The following is a 26,648-nucleotide window of genomic DNA, read 5'->3' as shown; positions in this document are numbered from 1 at the left end:
TCTGACTCCTGCCTGCTTCCCGCACCGCCCTCCCTCAGCACGGAGGCCACTAAACGCACTTTGCCCTTATTTCACAGCCAGCCAGTCACCCGGCGTGCACACAGCCGCCGGAGACCAGCTCGGCACTGCGGTGACAGCAGACCCCACGCCACAGGGCCTAGCACAGGCGGCAGAGTTTCGTTAGCCCCCTTTGTGTATCTGGGACCGGACGCTAACCCTCCCGCACTTCCCCAGGGCCGCGCCAGTCGCTCCGAAGACTGAACCCTGACCCCCCATCGCCCACAGCCATCATCCCGTCCTTTAACCCACACCCCAGCCTCCGAAGGGGGATTTAAATCAGACCCCGGAAGCCGGGGCGGCCGACGCAGAGCACACCGGGATTTGCAGTCCCCACGCCCCATCCCCACCCTCAGGCTTTGAGGGCGAAGCCGGGGCGGAGAAACGACAACTCCCGTGAGCCTCCGCGGCCGCCACCGCCCCAGGAGCGCAGGCGCAGTGGGGAGAGCTGCTTTTTGAATCCGCGGCGTTGTTATTGACGCCATATTGCTGGTGTGGGAGTCAGGGAGTGAAGTGCTGCTGCCGCCGGGGCCTCATCGCCATCGCTCGTCATCGGCGGCCCCGGACCGGGTAACAGGACCCGGGCCCGCGCCCCTCGGCCAAGCTTCTAGCCCGCTACCAGCTGCGGGCGGAATTAGCCCGGCTAGGGCAGGGCGGGCGGCGAGAGCGGAGATCCAGCCGGCCGAGCCGGAGCTGCTGGCGGGGCCGGGACCGCTCCCCAGAGAGAGGCCGACAGGGAGGCGGTGGAGGCCCTGACGCAGCTGCCCCCTCCTTTCCCTGCCGCCCTCCTTTCCCTCCCCCCCTGCCCGCCCCAGACAGCGGGGAAGGCGCGTCTGGGCAGGGCCGGCTGCTGCCACCACCACCACAGCCGCCGTCGTCTCCCTTGCCTCTCGCTCTGAGCCCCCTTCCTCCGCCCCGCCGCCGCCCTGCGCCATGGCTTGCGGCGCCACTTTGAAAAGGACTCTGGATTTCGACCCGCTGCTGAGCCCGACGTCCCCGAAGCGGAGGCGATGTGCGCCATTGTCAGCCCCGGCCTCGGCCGCTGCCTCCTCCTTCGCCGCCGCCTCCCCGCAGAAATACCTGCGCATGGAGCCCTCGCCCTTCGGAGAGGTGTCGTCCCGGCTCACCACAGGTGAGGGACGCAGCCCCGCTGTACCCGGCAGCCACCCGGAGCGGCGGGTGGTGGTGGGCTGAGGGTGAGGGAGCGGCGGGGAGGGGGACGGTGGGTGTGCAGGGCAGGGGGCCGGGAAGGCGACCCATATGGGGGGGAGGTGGAAGAAGAAGAAAAGGGTAAGGTTGGGTGGGTCTCGCGTTCTTCTCCAGCCGTTTTTTGTCGGGCTACACGTCTGGCAGCGGCGGGGCCGGGGCAATCCCCGGTCGGCTTGGCACCGCCGCGACGGAGACACAATAGAAATGGCCGTTTGCAGCAGGAGAGGGGGAGGAGGGACTTGGAGGAAGGAGGGGGGGCGGGTTGAGCCGATGCGGGCGGGTGGCCATAGGAAAGGGGTCGGGGTGGGGGTGGGGGGAAGACTGGAGAAAGGGACCTGAGCAAAAGAAGGGGGGAACGTTGGTGGCGGAGTCTTAATCAAGTGCCGGGATAGTGGGGACCGGCTTTTCTCGCGTCGGGGACGGGAACGGAGGATTTTTTTCCTCTTTATCACGGGTGCTTGGATGTGGCAAGGAGAGCCGCAGGGGCGAGTCAGGCTGCGGAAACGCTGGGGGTGGCGGGGGCAGGAGATGACCGTGGTGTCGGCGGGGCTGGGGCTCGCTTCCAGGAGGCCCCCGAACCCCTCTCAATGAGGCCCCTATCGATCCGTTGAAGCCATTATCGGTGGGTCGAACGTTGCCCGAGCCGAGGCGGCGGCACCTCCTCCCGTTGCTCAGACATCGGGGGGGTGAGGGAGGAGGGAAGCGGGGGGAGGGCGGGGAACGCGGCCTGTCATCAATCACCCGCAAAACGCCAGTCGGAAAAGGCAAAAGCTGATAAAACAAAGGGGTAATTCCGCTTCCAGTCCGTTAATGCGTGCCACCGTCCCGGATCACCCATTCTGTGGCATCCTTAAAGTTTGGTAGGAAAACCGAGAGATGAAAGCGATTGTGTGCAAGGGTGAGAGTTGCCTTCGGGGCAGATAAAATGGAATTGGGCAGTCTCCTCGTCCCGGAGACGTCGGGCGAGAGCAAGATCTTTTTACATTCTTAACGTGTGAGAGATGAGTCAACCGGTGCCCCTAAAAGCTCTGGGTCTGCTTGTGTAAGTGTTGTCAAGCAAAGAATCATCCTAGTTTGTTTTACCAGCGAGCAGGGAGAGAAGAAAGGAATGAGTCTTGGCCGGGCACGCAGGATTGATTGGCCCTTCCTTACGGTTAGTCTAGTGGGTAGCTTCCAATAATGCACTTAAGAACGGCTAAGCCCGCAGCCATATGAGTGGCTGTGGCGCTGAGGTATGGATCTGTGTCCTTTGTGTGCAGGAAGAAAAGCCCTCTGCAGTTGCAGCTGAATTCCTCCTCTTGCTGCTGCTGCATTCGGTACTCCCTTTAAACAAAAGTTAGCTCCGGATTACTGCTGTTTATTACTGAGCATTAAGTTTGAATATGTTTTCAAATTACCACCCTCTCTATGTAGGACAGTGCCTTGTTTTTATATTCTCGATTCTGAAAACTGTACAGTAGAATATATTTTTTCCAGGTTTTGATCAAATAATTAAATTGCTATGGAGGAAACACACAGAGGGCATACAGACTACTTAAACTTGGCATCAGTGCCTCGGTATTTTTTTGAACCTCTAGGAAAAGATCTTGAATGAGTCAGCGATCTGGGATGGGAGCTGTGATGGATGGCACTCCCTGGTACAGTAAGGGAGCATTACATGTACTTTGAGATAGATGCTTAAAATGACAATTGATTTGATTCTTTTTAGAAGGTAAGTATGACTTCATTGCAAGGTTTACTTTTGGCTTGTTTCCTTGGGATTTGGAGAGCTTAGGTTTTGAATATTTAATATAAATGTTGTCTGGCCAGTAAATGTGTATTGCTGAAAGGAGGTAATAAAATTTTCAGTAGAGATAACCAACAGCAGTATTTGAGGCAATACCTAAACTTCTGCGTTAATGATTCTAAAGGCCTTGTAACTGAAAATGTTACCAAAGTTAAGCAAATACAGGCTTCATCTTACCTTGACAAAATCTGAGGTGCAGGTGGTAATTCATGTGAGAGGGTGATTCTCTACTGACAAGGGTGTATTTCATGTAAGCCATTTGTATAATACAATGAAAAGTGAAGGACAGTAAATCATAAAGTCTTTTACGGCCCTTGACTGCTCCTGAGCAAAGCTTGAAACATTTAAAAATTGCTTGCATTTGTATGTTCTGCTTAAAAGCTCCCTCTGTGGGGTCTGTTACAAGGAGAAATACCTTTGTATGGTGGGAGTGCAAATGTGACTATTAAGCAGCTTGCTTAGGTTTTACTTGCAGTTGAATTCATAGGTATTACCACATTGTGTGTATTTAATTTCGACCAGCAAACAAAACAGAGCTTGTAATTTTAAAGGGGCCACTTGAAAGATTGTGTGAAATTCATCTCATCCAATTTTGTAAATGTACGTATGTCCTGATAATTTGTAGCTTTCATGATAGTACGAAGAAACAGACCATTTATTCTAGAACTCTGGCTTAGGATGAGGCAGAGTGTGCTATAGAAAAACGTGTTGCTTTCTACTGACTGCATAATGAATTTACGTGACCATTTCTGATGTAGATGTCTGCATTTGGATCAGATGAATCTTGCTCTCTGCGTGAAAGGAATGCCAGCCTCACTTCAAAAAGTGCTGCCAGCTGAGTCACTGTTTTGTGCAGTTTTTACATTGGGAAATTTAGTAACAATAGCCAGAACTCAGTTGACTTCAGTTATGGTTTTCTCAGTGTGTTACTGCAGTGGTTAGGGTTCCAGCACTTAAAAAGTGTCTGTCTGAATTTTATTTAATGAAAGTTAATGGTTATACAAAATCAGAGCTCTGGATATAAAACCTGAGGCTGCTACTTCATTTTGAGTTCTTGCTTCAGCATTTTTCTTCTGTCTGATACTCTGTCCTGGTGGTGTTTAACTGTACCCAGTGGAGACTATATCAGCACCAGAACTTTCTTACCACATGGTGAATTGTTTAGAATGATGAATTATTTGAAAGTAGAATATGGGTTGATGGAGGGTGGTGCTGCGAACTAAGATTACAGTGTGGTAGTCATATGAGAAAACAGCTGTCTTCACAGTGGTCATAGACAAATAAACGTTATGTCTGAGAGAGGGCAGGCTTATTCAAGATAAAATTTATCTTTAACGAGTATTTTAGTATTTTCTGCTTACTTGAACAGCTGTTACTTCCAGTTTTTTGGTGAATTTGGCAGCCAGACTGCAGTTGTGGCTATACCTTCTGTGGAACTGTGCTTATTGACATGAGCATGCTCGTGTGTGTGCCAGCTAATTTTTGGATACCACTGTTTGCATCTAGAATGAACATTTTTAGAACAGTGTTCACTATAAGTGGTGCAGACCATACCTGCCTGGCATAAGACAGCTTTGATTTTGAAAAAGTGGCTCTAAGAAGTTTTCTACTGCTTGAGTACTACAGTTGAGTTTTACTTTCACGTAAGTTCTATCTATAAATGAATCTGTTGTGTATTATCAGAGTAACTGCACTTCAGTTTGGATGCCTGCATGTAGTGCACTGTACATGTTCGATTTCCTCTGAAGCCCTAAGTGCAGTCCTGTTTCAAAGCTGTTAAATAAATTCTAGACTGTGAAAGGAGGAAGCAGTGGCAGTATTATTTTTCTGTTCTGCTGGATGTTTTAGAACCATTATTTGCAGCTTTACCCTGATGAAAGATTATGATGGGGTGGGAGGGGAGAAGACAGAAAGAATAATAAATTATCCTGAAGTTTTTTAAATTCAAAGGCATGTCAGCGTAGAAAACCTGGATGTCTGGGTATTCCCGAGACTGGAGCAACAGTGGGAAATACAGTCCAAAGAAATGGAAGGAGGGGGGGAGAAGGGAGATGGAATGTGGACCTTAGGATTTATATCATATTCGTGCTACATAGTAACTGAGAAGACAAACTGAGATCAGCAGCTTGCTTCCATGCTCCTTTCCTGAAATCTGGGGTTAATTTGCAGCTAGAACTTTGTAGATTCAGAATGTTACATTTAAAAACAGTTTGTGAAATTACTTAAAAATGCACAAACTTTTTCATCTGTACATGCAGTTTTTCCTCCATCTGAAATATTCATCTGCCATCCCCAGCAGCTAATTAATGTTGCAAACCAAAACTTGTACTGGGTTGAGTTATTGAGAACAGTCTTTCAACTCAGAACACTGGTTGAAATCCAAGGAGAGATAACGTCAAATGTTTGATGGAATATGGAAACTACTAAATTTATGCAGTATTGAGTTATGAGTGTGCATAAGTGCATATTTGTGCATATTTGCTGCTCAAACACAGTCACAAGGCTGTCTGGTTAAAGATGGCAAATGGAGTTGTTTCTAAGAGTCCTTCACAGGGGATTCTTTACAAACAGAAGGCAGCTAAATTTCTCTTTAATGTATACCTTGTTCTTTCACAAAATAATCTGAGGAAAAAAACCCCAAGATCTAATTAACACAAATTTTCAAAATTATTGTAAGAAAATGACATGTCTGAATAGGAAGAACTGTTATACTTCCCATCAGGCTGTCCTCCCGTGACCTTCCAGTTGCCCTGTTGAGCAAACTGACTGTTTCTGTACGAAACTTGGTCAGACAATGGCCGAGTGCAGGTTTGGCTTTAAAATGAACATATCTAGCAGCTTAGGAACGTGACATATTAGTAGTGCTGTATCTCCTTCTGCTTAATTTTTGTTTTGTTACCATTTATCTGCATGTGTATTTATTGCTAAATTACCCTGGCAAGATGCCAGGTTTCTCATTGTGCTCCAGTATTGCAGAAATCATTGGGATTAAAAAACCAAAACGTTCCCACCCCTTACAAAAAAAAAAAAAAAAAAAAAAAAAAAAAAAAAAAAAAAAGAAAAAGGCAACACATAATGTCTGCATCTGGAGTTGATAATTTAATTTATATGAGAAATTTCTATAGATGCCTGTGGTACCTATAAATGTTAATACCCTTGGTTGTAGATGTCATAAAACATTGAAGCAGTTTTTTGTTTCAGTGGCAGGTCTGGTAAATGCAATGTGACATACTTTTTTTATGTGAAGAGAAAGATCTAATTGCTGTGTCTAATACATTTTGCATTGCTTGATTTATTTTTCATTCCTCAACCCCTTGATCAGGAGAACTGGGATTTCCTGAAATAACACATTGGCAGAATGAGCTAATGCATATGTGAGCATCCAGCTTGTTGTGGGAGAACCAGAACCTTCATCAGCCTTAGACCTTGAGTAATTTGATCTGGTGGGGTGGCCAGCTCTGTGCCACAGAGTCCCATTACAAGCTGCTTCTGGCTGTGCATTAGCTATAGACACTGGCTGTGAAGTGTCAGCATGTACCTGTTACCAGTCTCTGGCTTAGAGCATGCTCCTCTGAGGTGAGCATTTTTTCCAGAAGTATACATTCTGTTACTGAATACAGTCCATGCCTACTTAAGAAACATAACTGGAATAGTTGATCCCTGTGACCAAAGCAGGAGAATAAAAGGAATATCTGGGTTATTTTAATTTCAGTCTGTGCCTGTGGATACCCTGGTTAGGTAGATAGAAAAAGTGAAGAATTGTTACCCATTGCCGTGTTGCAGTGCGCCCTTAGTGAAAGCTAGCTGCTTAAAATTAATGTTGTCAGTAGTCTGGTGGGAAGACCAAAACTAGGAATGTGGTAGCATCAACTAGATGTTGAATAAGTGTGATGGCCTAATGGAAAAGTTACAAATTTGAACTAGGACAGTGAAACAGTTTTGCTTTGACAGGAGCTGAAGTCCCAGAAAATGTATGTGATTGACATCAGGATAGCATTTGCTTGATTCACTTAGAAGAAATCTCAGGCATGGTTCAAGTTTGAATGCATATGTTGAATGGTGACATTGCAGACTGAAACCTGAGCTTTAGGTTCCATTTCAGGCCAGGAAAACTGCTGCTCTGATTTCAGCCTATTGAGTCACCTTCCTATGTATTTTGCCAAAGTTTCCTTCAGCTAAAAGAGAGAAGCCAGGAACTAAGATGAGAGATTGCTGGTTTAAAAATCAAGGCAAAAGAAAAAAATCCTTCAGGGGAAACAGTCAGCACTTTCATAGTTGATAAGCGGTTATTAAACTGGGGAAGAAAATTGTTTGTCTTGTTACATTTTCAAGTTGAACTGCTGTTTCTCTTGCATGTAATTTCTAGGTAATGACAGGTCAGGATGAAGTAATTTAGATGACAGAACTTTGAAAAAGAGCAACTTGACTTTTATCATGAATTAAAGGAAGTAAGAAGACAACATCACTCCTAGGAAATGAATATTTGGCTTTGTAATCCAGTAGTGTGACAGATCATATTCTGATTTGCCCTTTCACGTTTTATTCTCTCCTCATTGGGAGTTAGGGCAGCTGAGATGTGAAACATTGTTTCCCCGAGTCACATCTCTTATTCTGTAAGAAGATTGGTGTGAATGTTGTCCTTCATCTAGCGTGATCTTTCATGAACCTGTGTACTCAACTTTATGCTCTCAGTACATTGTGCTCTAGGTAAAACAAGGAGTATATCAGCATATTTCATTATTTTCAGGTGTATTTGACTGAATCCTCTATACCTTTAGTGGTTATGGTGAGAAAGTAGCAGACTTTGTTTGCCATTCTTTATCTTAGCCTTGAACTTGAAAGAGGAGAAAGGGCAATGTCATACAGTCTTGTATAACAGGCTGGGATTCGTAATCTTCCTGAAATTGAAACATCATTTATGAAGTACTAATTTATTTCAGCATGTCAGCAGTGTGGGTTTTTCTTGCTACTACCTTAAGGTGGAGGTATCTGTAACCAGTAAGGAACACTGAGCAAAAAAGGTAAGGTGAAATTAAAAAGAAACTGAGGGTAGGCCTCAGTGATATGTGCTTTATCATATTAAATATATTACTTTTGTAATCTTATAAATTAAATTATTGCCTGATGTACAATGTCTTATTTGAACTTTAGCACCTATGGGATGTCATTGTTGAAAAAGGCAATTTGGGCCTGGATGTTGAGGAGCGTGCAGAAAACCTCTCTCCTGTGTTTGACACCAGTTAAATGCACATTTTAAATCAGTTGTCAGCTGCAGAGTTAATAGTCAGAGCTAATTGGAAGTAAGAAAGGTTAAGAAAATGAACTTGAAAAATCAGGAAGGTTTGCTGGAGTTAAAACTAGGTTGGAGAATGAGATCTGCTAATGCTAAGCTTTGTTTAACTGGGCCAGAGGTTTAAAGGGCTTTGCAGTTAGCTGTCTGTCACATAAGTATTGTTCAAAAGTTGTCTGGTTTGAGCTGCCTTAATATTTAATGGTTTCTTTCAAGTGCTGAGATTCTATAGAAATTGTTTTGAACAGAATCTGTTTGTTCATCAAACAGTTTTGTGGATTTATTAAGCAAAACTGTAAATGCCAGAACTTTGGTTGAACTTAAAACAGCTTATTCTGCTAGATTTTTTTCCTTTTTTTTAAAGACAAAGTAATTCAATTTTAACATTCAGATTTTCACTTAAAATGAGTCATGAATATTTGCAAGCTTACATTTCACTTCACAATGAAGTAGTTTTGTTTAAAGATTTTATTCCACTGTATGTTAATTAAAATGCCTGTTCAGTTTTTGCTGCTGCAAAAATGTGTCGGCTTAGTTTGAGGGATTACTAGTCTGATCATTCATGTGTGAAGTTACTGAACAGTTTGGTGCCACATTAAACTTGTGTTTCTTGATTACTGATCTCCATTTTACCAATGGTGGAAATTGGGAAGTATGAGGCGAGTCATTTTCAGTCATCTTGCATCCTAACAGCACAGAACTGAGAAGAGCTTGTACTCCAGTTCTCTGTACTGAGCAGTAGCACATTAAGTCTCATAACTTAGATTAAGTAGAGGAATACCGTTTACCAGAGAAAGTTATGTACACGTTCTGCAAGTGTGTTCAGTTAGGACTTCATGCTTTTCTCTTTCTGCCAGTGGTTGTTTGCAGTGTGGACAGTGTATTGTCACATTTAAATAGTCCCCTGCTCCATTTCACTTTGCTTAGTTTAATTTCTTTACCTGAAGTTACAGTAATGCAGACTGTCAAAAGTGGTTTTCTCAGGACTGGGAACGCCCAGTGGTGTATCTTGAGATTTTTTTTTTTTATTTTCAGAGCAAGATTTGAAGATGGCAAGTTTAAAAGTGTTGTCAAATTAGAAGCAGATTAGAAATTACTGCAGTATCATTGAGACTTCTGTGTTCACCATTCAGTATAATTGGGATTAGAACCATGTATCGTTGGTGTAAAGATCTTAATTTTCTATCCACATTCTTCCCCTGCCTCCCAGTTGCTCTCACTCCTATTCTGGCTGCTGTTTTAACATCATCTCTGAATTACTCCATATTTAATTTACAGGGGTTGATAGGACTGGAGGAAACCTGGCTGATGATTGTTATTTTAACTCTTGCAGTTTTATCCATTGACCAGAGACAAGAGTCTGTTTGGGTTTTGTTTGGGTTTATTTTTTTAAATTATTTTGGTGGTTAATGTTGTTTGAGAATGTGTCTACAAGAAGATAATAGAAAGGTGAGCTGCAGAGAAGATTGTTATCGAAGTTGTTGTGCCCGAAACCTGGCTGATTCTGTTGCAGTTCATATGGAATTTGGAAATATGTCCAAGACCATGTGAAGGTTGCACATGGTCCGTTACATTTTTCAGTTGATGTAAATACAGTGTGAATGTTTCTCATAGTGTGGACACTTCAGGACAGATGTTCTCTTATGAGCTAATTCGGTTCCCACTCAAAATCATGCACTATTGCTTTAGCTAGAACAGCATTTGATTCTGAGGAAAAGTATTGTTTTATGACCATAATGCTGTTGAGTATGCAGCGCCATTCTCCCACTGCTGCAGTGTGTATGCATGTAACTAATTCTACATGGGACTCTGTTAAATTTTGGAAGGCTGACTACATCTTCATTTAACCTGATTTATTATTTTTTTTACCACGCTGGAGTATAGTATGTATCTTGTCCTACAAAAAGTATGAATCCTCCAGGCATCTTTGAGGGCTTTTTTCCACCCGTTCTAGTTTCCTTCTCTTCATTTCTCTACTGAGCTGCTTTATTGTGTCTTCTGCATTTGCTTTTGCTTTGAACCAGCTTATTGATCTCCCTTTACGGAGTTGAAAATTGTACAAGCACTGTGGGCATGGGACTGAAAAGGTATAAACTGTAAGGCTTTAATCGGAGAACAAGATCCAAGGAAGAAGCTCCTTCACTGACAAAAGCTGGTATTCCTGTTGGCTATGGAAACCGTTTCCTCCTTTTTTTTATATATTGGCTGCTCCTGGACTGAGTTACAAAGTTGAACCACCACAATAGCTAAACCTCTGAAATAGAAATTGGTCGATGTTTGTTTCTGCTTGGCCTAGCATAGGCTTCCTTCACTGACTGACCAAGCTGGTAGCTAAAGTTACTTGTTCACATCACGTGGTTGCTTATTAGAAAAAGTTCAAATAAGGAAGCTTAATAGCATACTGTTAACAAACCTGAAAACTAGTTGAGAATTTTTCATGGTATTGTGTTGGCAAAATGCTGAACAGAAATAGAAAGGTACTGAGTGGAGTACTTTGCAACTCTCGTATGATCACATAGATTTATATGTACCTGAGTTTCGGAAAGCTGTCTTTGCCGAAAGTCTGGAAGTCTCAGTGGCAGCTGATGCTGTAGGAAGTTTTTCAGAAAAGGCACGCAGGATTGATAATTTTCCTGCAAGGATTACCCCTCTCTTGTAATTCTGCAGTGAAAATTACATTATTAAAAACTTGCTGTATTTTATTCAGTGTGATCAAATGCTGAGCTACATATTGCTGTACTCCTTTAAAAGAGGCTATTGATCCATCCGTTGTCCTTATTTGGATAGATATGAGGTTGTCAGAAATGTCGTGGAATGATTTTGTATTTTTCCTGTGGGTTTGCCATTTTTTGATATTTTAACTCGTAGTTGCTTTGTGCATGGTCCTTCATGTTCGTATTTTATTGTGGAGTCTTTTTGTTATCCATAACAGTATGAATGATAAATGCTGCCTGGGGAAGAAAGATGACCGCAAATCAAATGCATGAAGGGAAGATCATAAATACCAGTAGAAGTTCTACAGAATAATTTTTATCCATGTATATTGTATTGTTGATAGTTCCTAAATTTTAACCTTATGCTGTTTATTTTTGTTACCAGCACTCTGGCACTGATACCTAACCTTAACTAACAACATTTTTGTTAGTGTCTGGTGCAAACAGCCTGGAGTTACTTTCAGTTAGTCATTCTTTCTGTCTTGGGTAAAACATGGTGGGTTTTGCAGGCCATGTTTAAAGAACCTATCATCTGTTAATTACCTGCAGTGTTTGGTGCTTGACTGGAAACCAAGTCAAGTAAAACCTTGCATTGTAATTATTTTAGACTTATTTTTATGTTGTTTTTCTTTCTAGAACAAATTCTGAACAACATAAAACAGGAGTACAAACGCATGCAGAAGAGGAGACACTTAGAAAATACCTTCCAGCAGACAGATCCATGTTGTTCTACTGATGCACAGCCACATGCATTTCTCCTTACTGGACCAGCTTTGCCAGGTACCTGGAAAATTCTGTGTAATTCTGCTTTGTCTTTTTAGACTCTGTTATGTAAATCATTTTTCCTAGTTATCTTTATAGGACCTTCTCTCCAGTTACTGTTGCTTTTTTTTGGCAATGAATGCTGTGTAATTCTGCTATATGCTGTTAGACTCCTGCTTGAGTAAATAATTTTCCCCACTTATCTGGTGTTTCATGGCACATTCTCACCAGTTACTGTTGCTTTTTTTTTCAATATTAGCACTGATGTGGAGGATTGTAGCTTCTTGTTTTAAGAATCAGAAGGACACAAAGCTTGCATTGTTTTCAAGAGATCATCCTGCATACCCTGCCACTGATACTGTAATAGGCTTTTGCAAAGCATCTGTTTTTTGCACAGATGTACTGTACTGACAGTTTTATATGAAATAAAAGCTTAAAATTGTAAATGGCATTCACAGTGTGTAAGATGCCTGTGCATATTGCCCATTGTAATCTTCCTTTTGAGGGTCCAATTTTAATAGTAATTAGAAGCGTTCAAATTGCAGAGAAAGACTCCAAATTCTTTGTAAAGCTCCTAATGTCAAAGTTGTGAAGAAAATTGATTTTAAAGTGGTTTTGAACTAGTTTTGAGTGTAAATTTGTGTATATTTAATCTTAGGTACTTCATCTGCAGCCTCATCACCATTGAAAAAAGAACAGCCCCTGTTTACTCTCAGACAAGTCGGAATGATCTGTGAACGCTTGCTGAAAGAACGTGAAGAGAAAATCCGTGAAGAGTATGAAGAAATTTTGACCACAAAACTTGCAGGTATATTATAGCTCAAAATAATGTGTTAGGATGAGTTTGAAAGCTTAAAGAATTTCATTATGTTTGTTACACTGTACATTTTTCCTGACCTAACATGAACAAGATTGCATATAAGACAGAAAAAATGGTGTGTAGTTTCTTTGATAGGCTTTTTTCTTCTCTGCTGGCTTGGGTAGAAACTGACTGCTGGGTATTACTAATCAGTTGAAACAGTGGATTTATTTCACATGGAAATTTTTCTTGCTGTGATGTCTGAATTGATGATTTCCTCCTTTTTTTGTTTTTAGTGGTTTAGTTTGGTTTGCTAGAAGGCCTTTCTCTTCTGCTGGCTTAAGGGACCTTTGTGAAGGGTGTTCTTGTTTTTTTTTTCCTCATGCTTAGGAACTGACTTCCTTTTTCTGGAATTTGGCAAGATGACAGTACGTAAGGTTTCCCTTTCTCTGCCCAGTACTTGCCATTACATTGCTGCCAACAGTGTTTGGTATCTGCTCAAGTGTCAGTTGTTCAGCTGATGCTCTTTGTTGAATTGTTGTATTTCACACCATTTAGCTTACAGTTTTGGTGCCTGATGCCAACTTACTTTTCCATAAGTATCATGTTAATGTCAGCATTATAAATAGGACCTTTCTTTAGCTGAAGTTGTTTACTTTCTAAGCACTTCGCTAGCATTTGAGCATCTAAATTGTCTAGCATCTAACCCTAACCCTGACCCTTCACACTATGATTTAGTGTCTAATTTAATATTTATGGTGATTATAAGAGACATCTGAGTGCACTTCTGGGGCAGCAAACCTGCTTTTGACTCCCCACAGCTGTTCTGCCTCCCGCCTCAAAACACAGCAGAATTAAAGTTTGCAGATCTCTTCTGATGTGGTAGGAGTGGCGTGGCTATGCAGAGTGTCAGCAGACTTGAGTCACCCTTGTGGCTTGCCTTTGACAGTGTGGTCTCTGCACCTGAGCCTGTGTTCATGTTCTGTATTGCTGACCTGCCGTTGCTGTGTAAGAAACAGCTACAGTTCTGAGTCCCTCTTAAATCTACATCTATTTACAACTGGAGCTAAAGCTCTAAATACTTTTGTTGCTTTGGCTCTAACGCTCCATTTCTGTACTTATAACCTGCTTCAGACTGATGAATTATGACCCTTTAGACTGTTATTCTTCTAATTCGTATATGTTAGGAACTGGGTCACTTCTTGCATTTCAGTTAGCAGTGATCACAATAACCATTTGAAGACCAGATATATTTACATTTGTTCCCAACACTTTCTGAGTACAAACTCATAGTTCTTTACAAACAGGAAACCCTCTGGCAGGTTCCTTATGTGTGCTCCATCTGTTAGTCCCAAAGAGAACATTCTCTTCCCCTTCCTTTTTTTTTTTTTTTGAAGGGGATGTGTGCTTTATGGTGAGATGGGTTAGGTTCTTGTTCTTAGGATGTTGGTCATCAAAAGAGCGAGAAAGATCATGTTGCTGCATCCCGTATATCAAGCCAGTATTACATTTTCAGTATTACATGGAGATTTTAGAGACTGCCAAAAGAATTTAGAAATCCCTTACATAGAAGGCCAGTTATGTTTTTGTGCCGACAGATGACCCTTTTCTAAACTTTGTCCTGTAAGGCGATAACTCTTACAATCTAGTGAAGTCAATGGAAATGTAACTGGGAATTCTGTAATAAATCTCAATTGAATAGCTTCTTTCAAATGACTTAACTGAATGTTTGGATCTGGGATATTTTCCTGATTCCTTTCTGAATCACAATTTTCTTGTAGGGAGGTAACCAGACGCTGCTTAATTATTTTTTTTCTTCTCCCATGTTCTTTGTGAGTGGAATTGTCTTCCACACAGAGTGATGGAAAACTCAGATCATGCTAATAATGCCTTGATTTCCATTCCTGCCTGTTACCTGAAACTGCTGTGTTAGAATAAACTTGGGTTTGCAAGATCTTGTGCAGATTTTAAAACCGGAGTTCAAGGGACTAAGTGAAGCTTTCACTTGAAAGGTTTTCTAGAATCTGGTTGTGGAAACCAGCTTTTTATACCAAACGTCAGGTCACATAGTAATCATGTTTGTACTCATGTTGTTCAGCCACCTTCTGATTGAAAGCAGATGATTAGAACATATATGATCCAGGATGCCAGTGGTGTGTCTTTACAAGTATTCACTTAAATTTTCAAACAGCTCACTGTAGGTTGCTTAACTTTCCTAATCTGAATGCCACAAGAAAAGGGATTTTTAGTAACACTGGAGTCTTTAAATTTCCAAAGTCATAGTTTTTAACAAAGATGATGCTAAAAAGCAGCTGTGTATGTTGACTTAAAGCTTTAAAGAAGAAAGCTTGCAAGTTGGTTTCTGGCCTTTAATACATACTTTGAGGAAAAGTTCTAGTTTCTGTTATTTTTGGAAGTGGTTTCTGGGCAACAGATCCTTCAATCTGCTCTTTGTGCTATTTTGTTGTTTGGCTAAGATCCTCGCATGGCTGCTGAAAAGCCATCAGTCAGAACTGCAATGAACAGAGGTCCTGCTTGTTGGGCAGAGGGGAACTGGCTGCCATGGCTCTGGGCCCCTTTGGCCAGGGATGGATGTCCTTAGGTCTTGGGGTCAGATCCAAACTTCGGGCTGCTGCTGAACTACTTGCTGATTACTGATACCCTGTTTACTTCAAAGGTGAAGCTCATCCCTGCAAGAGGATGGGGACTTTAATGGGGCAAACCTGTGGGACTAGGAACCACTACAAATATAACTTCATTTTTAGTTGAAGATTGCCTTCTTTGACCTTGCCCCTTTCTCAGAACACCCCACATTGCTGCACATGTATTTTTCCACAAGGGAGGAAGGGGAATGGAGAGGAGCAGCATCTGGTAGATATTACTCTCCTTCTTCAGTTTCCTAACTCTGAAAGGTGATACCCTGATGATGAGTGCAATATTAAACTTAATAAAATATTGCAAATGTATTTGTGTGTATGTGCATAGAAATAATAATCTTTCAGGAAAATGGAAATACTTAGTTCAAAGCCAAACTGGTGCATTTGAATCTAAATTTCATTTTGGGTTGCACAGTAGTTGTTTTCATGAAGTCCACAGTCAACTACATGTCTCTATTGTGGCTACTCCTGTGATTGGAGTTAATCAAGTGCTAGTCACTTGGTGTTTCATTCTTTTAGTTTGTTACTTGCGTTTGATTTTCTGGTGGTCAACAAAAAGAATTTCCTAATTCCATAGCAAGTGCCTTTCCTCTACTTCTGTGTTTCTATTTCATTAAATAGGCTTTCTTGTGTCTGGTACTGGTGAAAGCAGAGGTTGTGTTTCCAACCCTAGCACTGACTTTAATGCTATGTTTGCTTAACTACTTTGCCCCCATTATGGATCTGTGAAATGAGTACATTTGATTACTTCAAAATACAGTGTCTGATGCTTAGCAGGCATTAGGTATGTTGAGGTCTGTGTGTGTGTGCAGCACAGTTCTCCTTGAGCATATTACCATCATTCCCATTACAGATGTTTATATGGGAAAGTTTCTTAATTAGGGGGATATTGTTTTGGGGATGGTCAGGAATGAGGAGTTTGGACGTTGCTGCATTTTTCTGGGGGATGAAAAGGTATGAACTGTGTAAAGTCACTTAAACTACTGTTAGTGGATGTGTGTTTAACTTGTATGTATAAAAAAGTGTGTTCCAGCTTCAGTTAATGTACTCACATTCCTGCTTCATGCTTGCAGAACAATACGACGCATTTGTGAAGTTCACGCATGATCAAATCATGCGACGATATGGAGAACAGCCTGCCAGTTGTGAGTATTGATTCCTTTGGGTTCCTCTTGCACCATTACATTAGCGAATGTTCAGGAATTGAAATGGCCATATTCTGTTGTTAAGCTACAGCTAGGCCCCAAGTTAAAGTATCTTAAATTGGTAATAAGAAAGGCCGACCAAGGTCGAAAGGAAGACATGAGATAAAATGCCGCTTTTAAAAATCTGGGACTGCCCCCCCTAACATGCTGGTGGTGTATTTCTGAAGCAGGGTTTGATGTAGCCATCATAGATTTGTGACAGAGCTGGCATGTATTAACTCCTCTATTAACTCTTGCTTTTTTTTCTCTTTCCAGACGTTTCATGAATCACACTTTCTGCATATGTGGGCTGCCCTATACACCCTGTTTTATTGTTGCAAGCTGTCCCAGTAAAGACTTGCAGCAATGCCATATTTTTTCCCCCTGTGAACACAGGTTATTTCAAGCTTTTGTCAGTGGCAACCACTCTTATGCAGCAACTGGTTTTGGAGTGCTCCCTGATGTCAGTACCACCTGGATGTGGACCTTTGCTACCTGTAATAATACCAGTGGCCTCATTTGCTGTATCATTACAATTTGGCTTCTTATGTTGATAAGTTTGAAAAAGTTAAAGGTTTAAAGCTGGTGTTCTAGAAGTTGCCCTTCACTGGTTGTGTAAATAAAATTGTAGAATGACACTTCTGACTGAAGTTAGTGTGATTTTCATAACTGTGCACTACAACAAAGCTGTAATCACAGTTAAGTTAGAATGTAATCCCAGGACAATTTTAAGCAAATAGCCCACAGTACTGCCTGTGAAATAGTGAAGGAGGGCATTTCTGTATTCCATGACTTTTTTGGGGGTTAAGAATGGGTTTATATGATTTCTCATTTTTGTAGTTTTTATTTATTCTATCAGTCTTTAACAAATGTTTATTGCTGCAATTTTTCAGTGTATCATTGTTTTACTGCCCTTGTAGTACTGGAATTTAGTTGGAAGAATAAAACATTTACTTCTAATCTGTTTGTTTTTAATATGCAGGTGGAACTTTTGCTGTGTACGAATAAACTTAAATCTGAGTGTTTAAATGAAAACTTTCTTCACTGGCAGTAGCGGGTGGGTCAGAATTTTAGATAGGAGAAGGAGCTGGGTGGAAAGTCTGGTAATTCTTCAGAGGCAAAGAAATCTTTCTTAGATTGGCTATGGTGTTTTCCTGTTGTGGAAGCATGTTTGGTACAGAACTGATAAGAAACTGTTGATTTAGCTTGCTGCAGCTGACTCAAAAGGCTATGTTTGTCCTCCTTAAGATTGAAATGACGCATTAAAGGAAATCTGTAAGATAGGGCAGGTGCTTGACACCACAAGCTGCAACTGCGTCGGTACTGGAAGAGCTAAAGGTGTGTAATCTCTGTGTTCAGGGTCGAGGAGTTTGTTGTTGGATGCATTCAGCTTTTTCCAGACTGCTGTATCAGTGCTGATTGCTGCTGTCTGTGCATTTCTGAGTCCCAGAGCGTTACTGCAAAGTTACTGCAAAGTTACTACATGGCAAGTCCAGATCTGTGTGCTGTGGGGTAGAGGTATTGCTTACCAAAGGACTTGGGGTATCTGCTTTGGGGACTTGAAAGCAATTCCTAAGTGATCCTTCAGTTATAAACTGCCTTCTCTAACTTACTGCCAGCTTCTGGTTAAGTGCAAGTGTGTTGTGTAATAGGTCTTTGTACCATTTGAAATTAACAGGAGAGTTTTAGTTGAAATGGAATTGAAACCTTGGTAGATGCAGGCATTTATTGGCTTATGCTGATGATTATGGTATAGAAGCCATGTGATGAAGTCTAGTTCTTTGTGAAGGTTTATTCACTCAGTAGGGAGATTGCAGGTTCAGAATTGGGCACATTGCCACAGTATTTTCTGCTCACTTTCCTGAGACTTGGCTTACCTAAATACTTGGATTCTTCTTACTGTATTTTCCAAGTCTCAGAAATGGGAAATGTATGCTAGGCTCCCTTCTCAGGTTTTGTCTGAAGGTAAAACCAAGATTTTCAAGGGCTGTAATTCCTAGGTATCTGCCCTGGGGTTCCCAGTCCCTCTCCTTCCTGCTCCTCATTTTTTGCCCTCTTTTTATTGTTAACTGCCCAGGGTAGGAAAGCCACTACTTCTAGGTGGGCCACTACCCAAACGCCGACATCCTGATATGTCTCCTCTGTCTTCTGTGTTCTTATCTTTTCCTCTGGGATGTTAAGAGTTATAAATAAGAAGTGATGTTATGTTAGCACCAAGCCACTGCTGTGCTGCTCCAAATTAATGCATAATGAGCAGTCTTCTGGCAGATGAAATACAATGCCACCATGGGTGCTCGTGCATCACAGTTGTGGTATGCTTAATTTCTGCTTGGTTTGGAAATGAGGTTACATTCTCTGAAATAGTCCATATTTTTTTTAACCTGCTGCTTGTTCTGTCATGGAACTTAAACAACAGGCTCCTTTTCCTAATCTCGGTGCCAGTGTCTGATGATGAATTCCACGTGAAAGGCTTGTTCTGACTGGTGACTTAATCTGCCGTAGGAAAATTATTTGCTGCTTGGTTACTTTTGAACAAATCAGAAAAATTGGGGTGCTGTGGGGAGCAGGCTGGTGTTTAGCAAGAAACCTGCTTTCAAGTCAAGTAGAAATGGGTAAGATTCTGTAACTGCTCCATTCTTGGCACTACATTTTTGTGGTGGCCACGTGGAGAGTATTTGTGTAACTGCAATCTGCCCAAAAGCCAGGCAAGCTGAGGACAGTTAACAGCAACCTCACAGAGTGAAACCAAAGATCTGGGTTAACCTGTTTTTAAGACAATAGTATGTAAATTCTTTTCAAGCAGCTCTCTGTTACTGTCTACTTAAAAAGCGGCATGTACATCCTGACTGTTGGTTTTTTTTGTGCCTAGATGTGAAAGCATGTAACCATAAGATGATTCAGCATTTTTCAAGGTTGAAAAGGAAAATTGCTTCAGTCTGGTGTGCTGATGCTTGCAGTCTGCATGTGTACCCTTGTACAGCAAGGCCATTAGCACAGTCTGGTTAGAAGCTGTGTTTTGTGAAAGCTCTCTCCCTTCCCCAGTTGGGAACTGGGAAGGATTTAGGTCTCTGACTGCAAAGTGGGGAGGAAAAAATGGAGTATTAAAGAGTTTATGCTCTTGTTGTGAACCAGTGCTCATGACCTTTGTACTGAAAGCTGTTCTCCGAGATGAAAAATGTGGGGATGTCTGGCTCATACAGGCACCTGGCTGAGTGTTGTATTTTACTGCTGTTGTGGGCTCCAAGATAAAGAAAAGCTACCAAGTTTGTGTTTGAAACCACAGTGTGGTAGTGGGGTTGGAGAACAGCATCTGCAGTGGTAAAGAAGAATAGCAAACTATTCAAACGAGTTAACTTACTTTGAGGTCTCAGTTTTGGCAGTAGCACTGTTGAAAGGTGTGGCTACTGCAGAACATGGTATTGGTTATCCAGAGGTGAGGCTTTACACTGTGTCATGGTTTGAGAGCCAGTACCACAATACAAACATTGACTTTTTTTTGGGTGTGTGTATGTCCTGTTCGCGGACAAGTTTCCTGGAGTACCAGCAGAACGTGGTGTTACTATGCAGGCAGTTGTAGAAACTAACATTTTAAAATTGCATCGTGTTTGCAGTTGAAATCTGTGTGTGTCTCAGCTGGGGTATGTGTGGGTGAGTTCGCAGCATTTGCAGCAAGAAGTAGCAAAATAAGTTATATGAGAGGAGCCAAATGTGAAATTGATACTGTATTGCCAGATAAAACCCTGTTGTTACTAGACCCCCTAGTAATAAGCGCAAGGTGCTTTTTCATGGCTGGATTGTCTTATCTCTTCCTGATGGATGCTGGTTCAGAATGCAGTGATGTTAAGGTCTTTCCAGGCAGGTGGGACTGCAAAGAAAGGCAAAGTAAATTAAATTTATGACCAGTTTTGTTCCATTTGTAACTGCTCAACCTTCCTAACCTCCTTGCTGAAAACAAATCACACAGTAACTTTAGTCATTTCCCCTTTATACATCTTAGGGTCAGAAGTGCCAAATACTGAATTAAAACTTTGATGCTGAGAAACCATATCTAGCATAGCAAATGTGACTGTAAGCTTCAAGACTGATGAGTAGCTAAAGAGAAGACGTTACTGATTTTTCTGTTTTAATGTTATGTTGCCTATGCATTTTGGGATTAAAAGCACACACTGTTGAGGCTGGCTTCTCTTTATTTCCAAATACTTTACCCTCCAGAGGTATGAGTTAGATGACGTGGGCTTGTTTTGCATTGGGTGATGTGAAGGGAGGGGGCTGTAGTAGTTGGCTCTGTGTCCTCATGCAGATGGGTGAGAAGTTTGTTTTGCTGCTCCCCTTAATTTGTCAGGTGCATTTGCAAGATAAATAGGTGCAGTTCAGGATGGAACTGATCAGCACTCCCCTCCTCTTGAAATTCCTCCCTTTTCACTGCTTGAAAGCCTTGCGTACAAAGGCCACTAGGTTACAGAGGTCCTCTAGCTTGCCCTCTGAAGTGAGAAACAGTGGAATTTGTTCACCCCTGAGATCTGGTGGAGCAGCTGCAAAAGCTCTTCTGCCGAGATCCTCAGAGTTCTTGCTGATCATTATGTGTCCCATGTTGTATGTTTAGGCAGCATAAAGGCAGATAACCTACTTGTCCTCCTGATTACCTGGCAACCTTTAGAACCCAGCCCTCCCTTAAGTACAGCAGGAGGTGTGACTGTGGCTCTGCAATTAGAGCAATTGGAAAACGCATGACTCTGCCCTCTCTGAGGGTATTTAAAGCAAGCCTAACCCATCCTGTGCACATTCCTGGGTAACAGCCTGGTACGTTACAGGTTCCTGTAATAGCACTTCTCCCCCTCCGAGTAGGGATCTGGTTTATGCAAGTGATTTAATCTCCAGTGCCCCAGGCTGTCCTTTTCAGTTGTTTGTGTAGGCTGAAGTGCCAGTGCAACCAAGTGGGAGCATCTGGATTCTACTGACAGGTCCAGCAACAGGAAGTGAAGCCTGTAATCCTCTCTAAGGAACCTGAGGGAGGCTGGAAGTTTTTTTAGGTAAATACAGTCTCTTTTGCTGTAAACTTAAGTAATCATAATCATAGGATCGAGCAAATAACTGTCTTCTGTTAAAGATTTGAAATATAGAATCATAGAATAGTTAGGGTTGGAAAGGACCTTAAGATCATCAACTTCCAACCCCCTGCCATGGGCAGGGAAACCTCACACTAAACCGTATCACCCAAGGCCTCGTCCAAGCTGGCCTTGAACACCACCAGGGATGGAGCATTCACAATCATCATTCAGCTTCTAAGTGGGCTGGGAGGGACAAAATTTAAACACTTTTCTAACTGCAGCCAGTTTCTGGGTGTTAGAACTGACCTGAGGTCTCCACTGAAACTGCTGAAATGCATGTGCCAGGGCCCTCAGGAGAGTTTAGCAAGGCATGGCAGGCATGACGCTCTCCTGCAGGGAAACACAGCTTTCTCCCTTTGGTTTATAAGGCTTTTTCCAGTTGGAAAACATGGGGTGCTGACATTAGCATGAACACATTTGCTCCCCAGAGTCTGAGGGAAGTTGATGCTTAATGCTGTAAGAACTGCAGACTTCCAAAGACTGGTCTGGTTAGATGCCCCCATGCTTCTCTGGTAACTGGCATTGGGTGCAGGTTTTTCTTGACCTCTGCTTCCTTGGGGCCAACAATTCCAGCACTGACCATGGCTTCCCAGTGTTTCAGCACAGCACTTTATGGCTTTTGTTACAATATCATGCATTGATCTGCAACTTACTCTAGGCAGAGACCAGCAGCTCTGGTCTCCCTGACCAAATCACCAGCAGACTTGAGCTACTCCAGTCCTGTTCCACAAAAGGGGCAGCATTAGTAACCCATACCCAGATGTATGGGTTGTGTTTTGTGCAGGCAGAAGCTCAGAGGGGGCATCTTGGGCTTGCTACTGCCCAGGGTCGAGTGGCTGCTGAAGATCGGTTGGACGAGCAGTGCTTTCACGCTCTCAGCCAATAGCTGTTATTTTTCATATAGCTGTTTCCTTTGCTTTCCTGCAGTACACATCCTCAGCCAAGGGGAATGTTATAGCATGTAGTTCAGGTGTGGATTTTACTACCTTCCTCTAAGGTGCATGAGTGCCGTGGTCTCATTTCATGTGTGCTGACCCACGTTTCCCTTACTAACCTACTAATCAACTTCAGTAGAAGAAGGGAATGGTTTAGACAGTTTGATTTTGATATGCTCAAAGAGCAAAAACATGTACCTTCAAAATAATTCCATCCCTTTCTCCTCATGAAGGAGTTTTCAGGTGTTTTAAGCAGTTGTGGTTTGAAGAATGTGCAGCAGAACACGGAAGCTTACTGTCTTTTTAGCATACTGGCTTTATTTATTTTTGAATGTGTAGTTCAAGGATCTGGAAGGCATTTTATCATGACAACTCTATTCCTATCAGCTTATGAGCAAGTTACTTAATACTGCTTCATCGGTTCTGGAGCTTACACAGCCAATGTTGTCCTTTTGGCTTGCTAGCCCGAATTACATCAGTATAGCGTTGAATATCAGACATCAAAGATGAAAACTGGCACAGCAACAGTATTTGGAACATGAGCATTATGAGAGCAGTACATCACACAGGGAGGGTGAGCATTAAAAACCAACAGTGCTATTCAAGCCTACCCAGGCACTCAGAATGTATCTCACAACATTCGCTCATCACTGACTCGGTATCCAAAGTTACAAGGACTGGGTTAGTGGGAACGCAGCTGTTGCACGGTGTGAGAAAGAACAGGTTTGCTAAGATCCTGGTGGCACATTCAACAGCCGCCCCACGTCAGCCGTGCCACGTGGTCCGTTTTCTGCTTGCTGGGCTTTATGAAGCCCAAGAGTTCCAGTTCAGAAACAGCACGAATAAAACGAGCACTGGATGTTTCAGTTAAGGAAACTGCACTTTTTATGACATGTATTGATGGAGACAGCACTCAGTGTAGGAGGGCAAGATCTCTTAAGTCATAGTAAGCACTGATTACACTAAAATTGTTGGGGAAAAGGACAGAGCAGGATTTGCCTACAGAAGCACAAATCTGATCAGTATTTCTTTTGCTACGTGCACACTGTGACAACAAAGGGAGGGAGTTCCTTTCCCCACTGTTAAAACACAATTAAAGCCTCCAAAGAGAGAAGTAAAAATTCTTTCTTCTGAGAGACTACAAAATCACTATGTCTCCTGACAAAAGAATGAGAAGTTAGATAATTACAGAGATTGCTTTTGGAGTTTCATAAAACAGCACCACCTTTTCTACACTCTTTGCTATGCCTTTCTTGCTGCCTTCCTGACACACAACTATACATCTTTCAGTTAAACACAGAATTTAGTTCTGTGTTAATTACCAGCAGGACTGTAAAAAAAGGAAAGGCCTTATACAAAAAGAAAGCTAGGTGAAGTTTACCATAAAAGTATTCTTCCTGTAGTTAAACCTCCTTTTGTATAGCTAGGGTTTAAGTTTTGGTTCTAATACTCATCCTTTAGATATTTCTCAGATCTCAGTTAAGAATCAGTACAAAGTGAGAAGCAAAATGTGTGTTCTGAGGGAACTAAAATTCTTAAGTCTTAGTATAGAACTCATGGCTTCTACTGAGGACACTACTTGTGTCATCATTTCTCCTGCTAAGGTTCCATCTTCCTCATCATAAAGTCCCACCGCTGTTTCTCCATCTGCTCTCTAGGTCACAGCTATCTTACCCTCTATTCCCCAGCAATGCTCCCCCCCCCCATATAGCAGCTCTCAGATGATTTAACCAACTAGAACAGCTTCAACTTGGTTTACAGTCTGTTGGTTCTGTTTCAGACCCAAACAGCTCCTATGGTCAGACGCTGCTCTCTTACCTCGACCTACCCAGCCCAACTGCTGATCAGCTGATGTATTTCTGTGACATTTCCAGGACATTAAGGCTGCTCAAACCAGCCTTATTTTTCTGGAATGTTATCAGCAAACATGAAGCTGAATTTTGAAAATCCTGGTTCATTAATCCTGTGATTAACAAATGTCAAGCTTGAGAGCAATGAGAAAGGATACTGGATGATATCATCCACCTGGTCTGAGGAAGATGCATCTGCATTTGGTTCATCAACTGCTGTCACCACTGTTGAGAAAGCCTGGAAAGGGAAAAGCAGTACAGATTTAACATATTTCATAAACACAGCTACACAGAGCAAGCAAGGTTACACATTGGCATAGCAGGAATACAGAATGAAAGACCTCATTCTCTGAACTCATGTGCCTGCATTTTAAATCCCAGTGCAGTTCTGGTCCCTGGCTTGTTCTCAGAAACAATACAGAACTAAAAAACATTCTCAAAGTGAGACTGCTTAAACATGGAAAAATGAAGGCAATAGGTATGTTAGCTATGAAGAAATCTGTAAGAGTGAGGAACAGCAAGAGGCCTATGTCCATTTGTATTTCTAGTACACAAACAACACAGCAGCAAACAAAACAGATAAAGGAATGTCCTCAGCACTGCCTGTAGTTAAGCTACAGCATTTCTTGCCAGAGGATGCTGTGGTGTCTACAAAGGTACATTGATAATACAATCCAGATAGGCTTATGAAATACAGTCTCGGAAACATTAGAACTGAAACACAGAATCACAGAATGGTTCAGGTTGGAAGGGACCTTAAAGATGATCCAGTTCCAACCCCCCTGCCATGGGCAGGGACGCCTTCCACTAGGCCAGGTTGCTCAAAGCTCCATCCAACCTGGCCCTGAACACTGCCAGGGATGGGGCAGCCACAGCTTCTCTGGGCAACCTGTGCCAGTGCCTCACCACCCTCACAAGAAAGAACTTCCTCCTTACCCTTTCAGCTGAAAGCCATTCCCCCTTGTCCTATCAGTACGCGCCCTTGTAAAAACTGCCTCTCCAGCCTTCATGTAGGCCCCTTTTAGGTACTGGAAGGCTGCTGTAAGGTCTCCCCCAACATGACTGTTATTAATGTATGTTCTCTTGTTATACTCCTCCCCTCTTTTGGTCACACCGCAGATGGGGTATCAGGCTAGAAGGACCTTTGCTCTGCCTTAGCACAAGCACTCTCTCTAAGAACCCCACACTTGCCAAGCAGCAGCATTTGCCTGAAAGTTTCCACAGAAGTGTCACAGAAGACTTAAAAGGGAATAATAATTAAAAAAAAGGTAACTTTGTGAAGCATAAGATCTGATCTGTGCTGAGCATAAAACAGAAGCAGAACATTTTCATCACAATCTGTAAATAAACGATCCACAGTAGTCAGAGGAAGTCTCTGTGGGCTGGCGACTGGATTCTTGCACAGGAGGGACTGAGGTGTGCAATGATTTAAGCTGTCGAAAGAGGCACTGAAGAAAAGCAGACATGCAGCAAAAGGATAAACCACTGAGAACAGATGAAGACCCTGTTTGCACTGTCACATACCTCTAACCAATCAACAAGGTTAATCAATCTGCCACACTCCAAATGAAGCTTATACACGATGCATATGTCAGGGGCTTTGTTAGAAATGCTCCCGCCGTCACTCTTCAGAGCTTGATTCTGATGAAAAGAATGCAGTAACTTTGATCAGTCCTGAATCTGGAGCAGTTCTAAGGGCTACACAGAACATTATTTCAGGAAATTCACGTTAGGTATTCTAACCAAACATTTACTGTTCGTGTGGTTAATGGCAAGTGGAGGGTACAAAGAAAGGAAGAACAAAACAGGAAAATAAGCAAGCACACCATTAAAAACAAACACCAATAAAAAACCACACAGCTACTTCACTCCTGGCATTCCTTCTATAGTTTTGTACACTTAGAGAGTTTCTAATGAGTGATTATCTGATTAGGCTTTTCCCCCAATTCTTCTGCAAGTTCTATTTACATATCAGAGGGAAATACTCTGTTCTATGGATTCAGGAAAAGAAACTAGTCAGGATTTGCCTCAGAATGTAGCATGTAGAAAAGCATCTCCTCCCCCCCCCATCCTGCTAAAGGAAAGGAAATCTTAGATCTATCAGATATACTAGAAAGCAAAATTACTTCTCTCAGAGTTTTGTCCTTGAACTGTAATGATTATTTCTCTCTGGCTTGAGCTGCCATAAAGGCAGAAGTCTGATTTCTCACAAACTATTCTGTATGTCAGGAAATTCACAGCATCAGCAGTGAACCATTCACTTGAGAAGTGAAAAAGCCACTTGAGCCAGAAGCAGG

General features: G+C 42.3%; 2 protein-coding genes across 7 annotated transcripts in view; one reads left to right on the top strand and one right to left on the bottom strand.

Moving 5' to 3' along the window:
* Nucleotides 1-505: 505 nt before the first annotated feature.
* Nucleotides 506-17,418, top strand: AKIRIN2 (akirin 2). Of its 4 annotated transcripts, none has more exons than XM_061369777.1 (5): nt 506-1,189; nt 11,693-11,836; nt 12,492-12,626; nt 16,348-16,419; nt 16,735-17,418. In XM_061369777.1, the coding sequence occupies exons 1-5, from the start codon at nt 991-993 to the stop codon at nt 16,743-16,745; spliced, it is 561 nt and encodes a 186-aa protein (XP_061225761.1). In that variant the 5' UTR covers nt 506-990; the 3' UTR covers nt 16,746-17,418. The 4 variants fall into 4 exon arrangements, with proteins under 4 accessions (XP_061225761.1, XP_061225759.1, XP_061225760.1 ...); XM_061369775.1 differs by having other exon boundaries at nt 11,693-11,840; nt 12,481-12,626; XM_061369776.1 differs by lacking the exons at nt 16,348-16,419; nt 16,735-17,418 and adding an exon at nt 15,295-15,902.
* A 5,379-nt stretch (nt 17,419-22,797) lies between these two features.
* The window catches only part of ORC3 (origin recognition complex subunit 3), a 38,436-nt gene continuing 34,585 nt past the window's right edge, over nt 22,798-26,648 (bottom strand). For all 3 annotated transcript variants that reach the window (XM_061369746.1, XM_061369747.1, XM_061369748.1), the window contains 3 exons: nt 25,876-25,992; nt 24,510-24,589; nt 22,798-23,355 (listed from right to left, as the gene is read on the bottom strand). In XM_061369746.1, coding sequence (XP_061225730.1) covers nt 23,250-23,355; nt 24,510-24,589; nt 25,876-25,992 — 303 coding nt within the window. In that variant the 3' untranslated portion in view covers nt 22,798-23,249. The remainder of the gene's footprint in view (nt 23,356-24,509; nt 24,590-25,875; nt 25,993-26,648) is intronic.

This window comes from Neopsephotus bourkii, unplaced genomic scaffold (assembly GCF_033783945.1).
Source record: "Neopsephotus bourkii isolate Nb327-2 ecotype Australia unplaced genomic scaffold, CSIRO-AGI_Nbou_v1 NB_1511, whole genome shotgun sequence".
In the NCBI taxonomy this organism is placed as follows: Eukaryota; Metazoa; Chordata; class Aves; order Psittaciformes; family Psittacidae; genus Neopsephotus; species Neopsephotus bourkii.
Note: the sequence above shows the minus strand (reverse complement) of the source record. Positions and strands in the feature narration are given on the sequence as shown.

What these genes read in the sequence shown, in the direction of transcription:
- AKIRIN2 (XM_061369774.1), top strand. Translation starts at nt 991, where the DNA reads ATGGCTTGCGGCGCCACTTTGAAAAGGACTCTGGATTTCGACCCGCTG. An exon ending in GTCGTCCCGGCTCACCACAG is followed by an intron (nt 1,190 to 11,692) that starts GTGAGGGACGCA and finishes TTTTCTTTCTAG; the next exon opens with AACAAATTCTGAACAACATA. An exon ending in TTTGACCACAAAACTTGCAG is followed by an intron (nt 12,627 to 15,294) that starts GTATATTATAGC and finishes TTTACTTCAAAG; the next exon opens with GTGAAGCTCATCCCTGCAAG.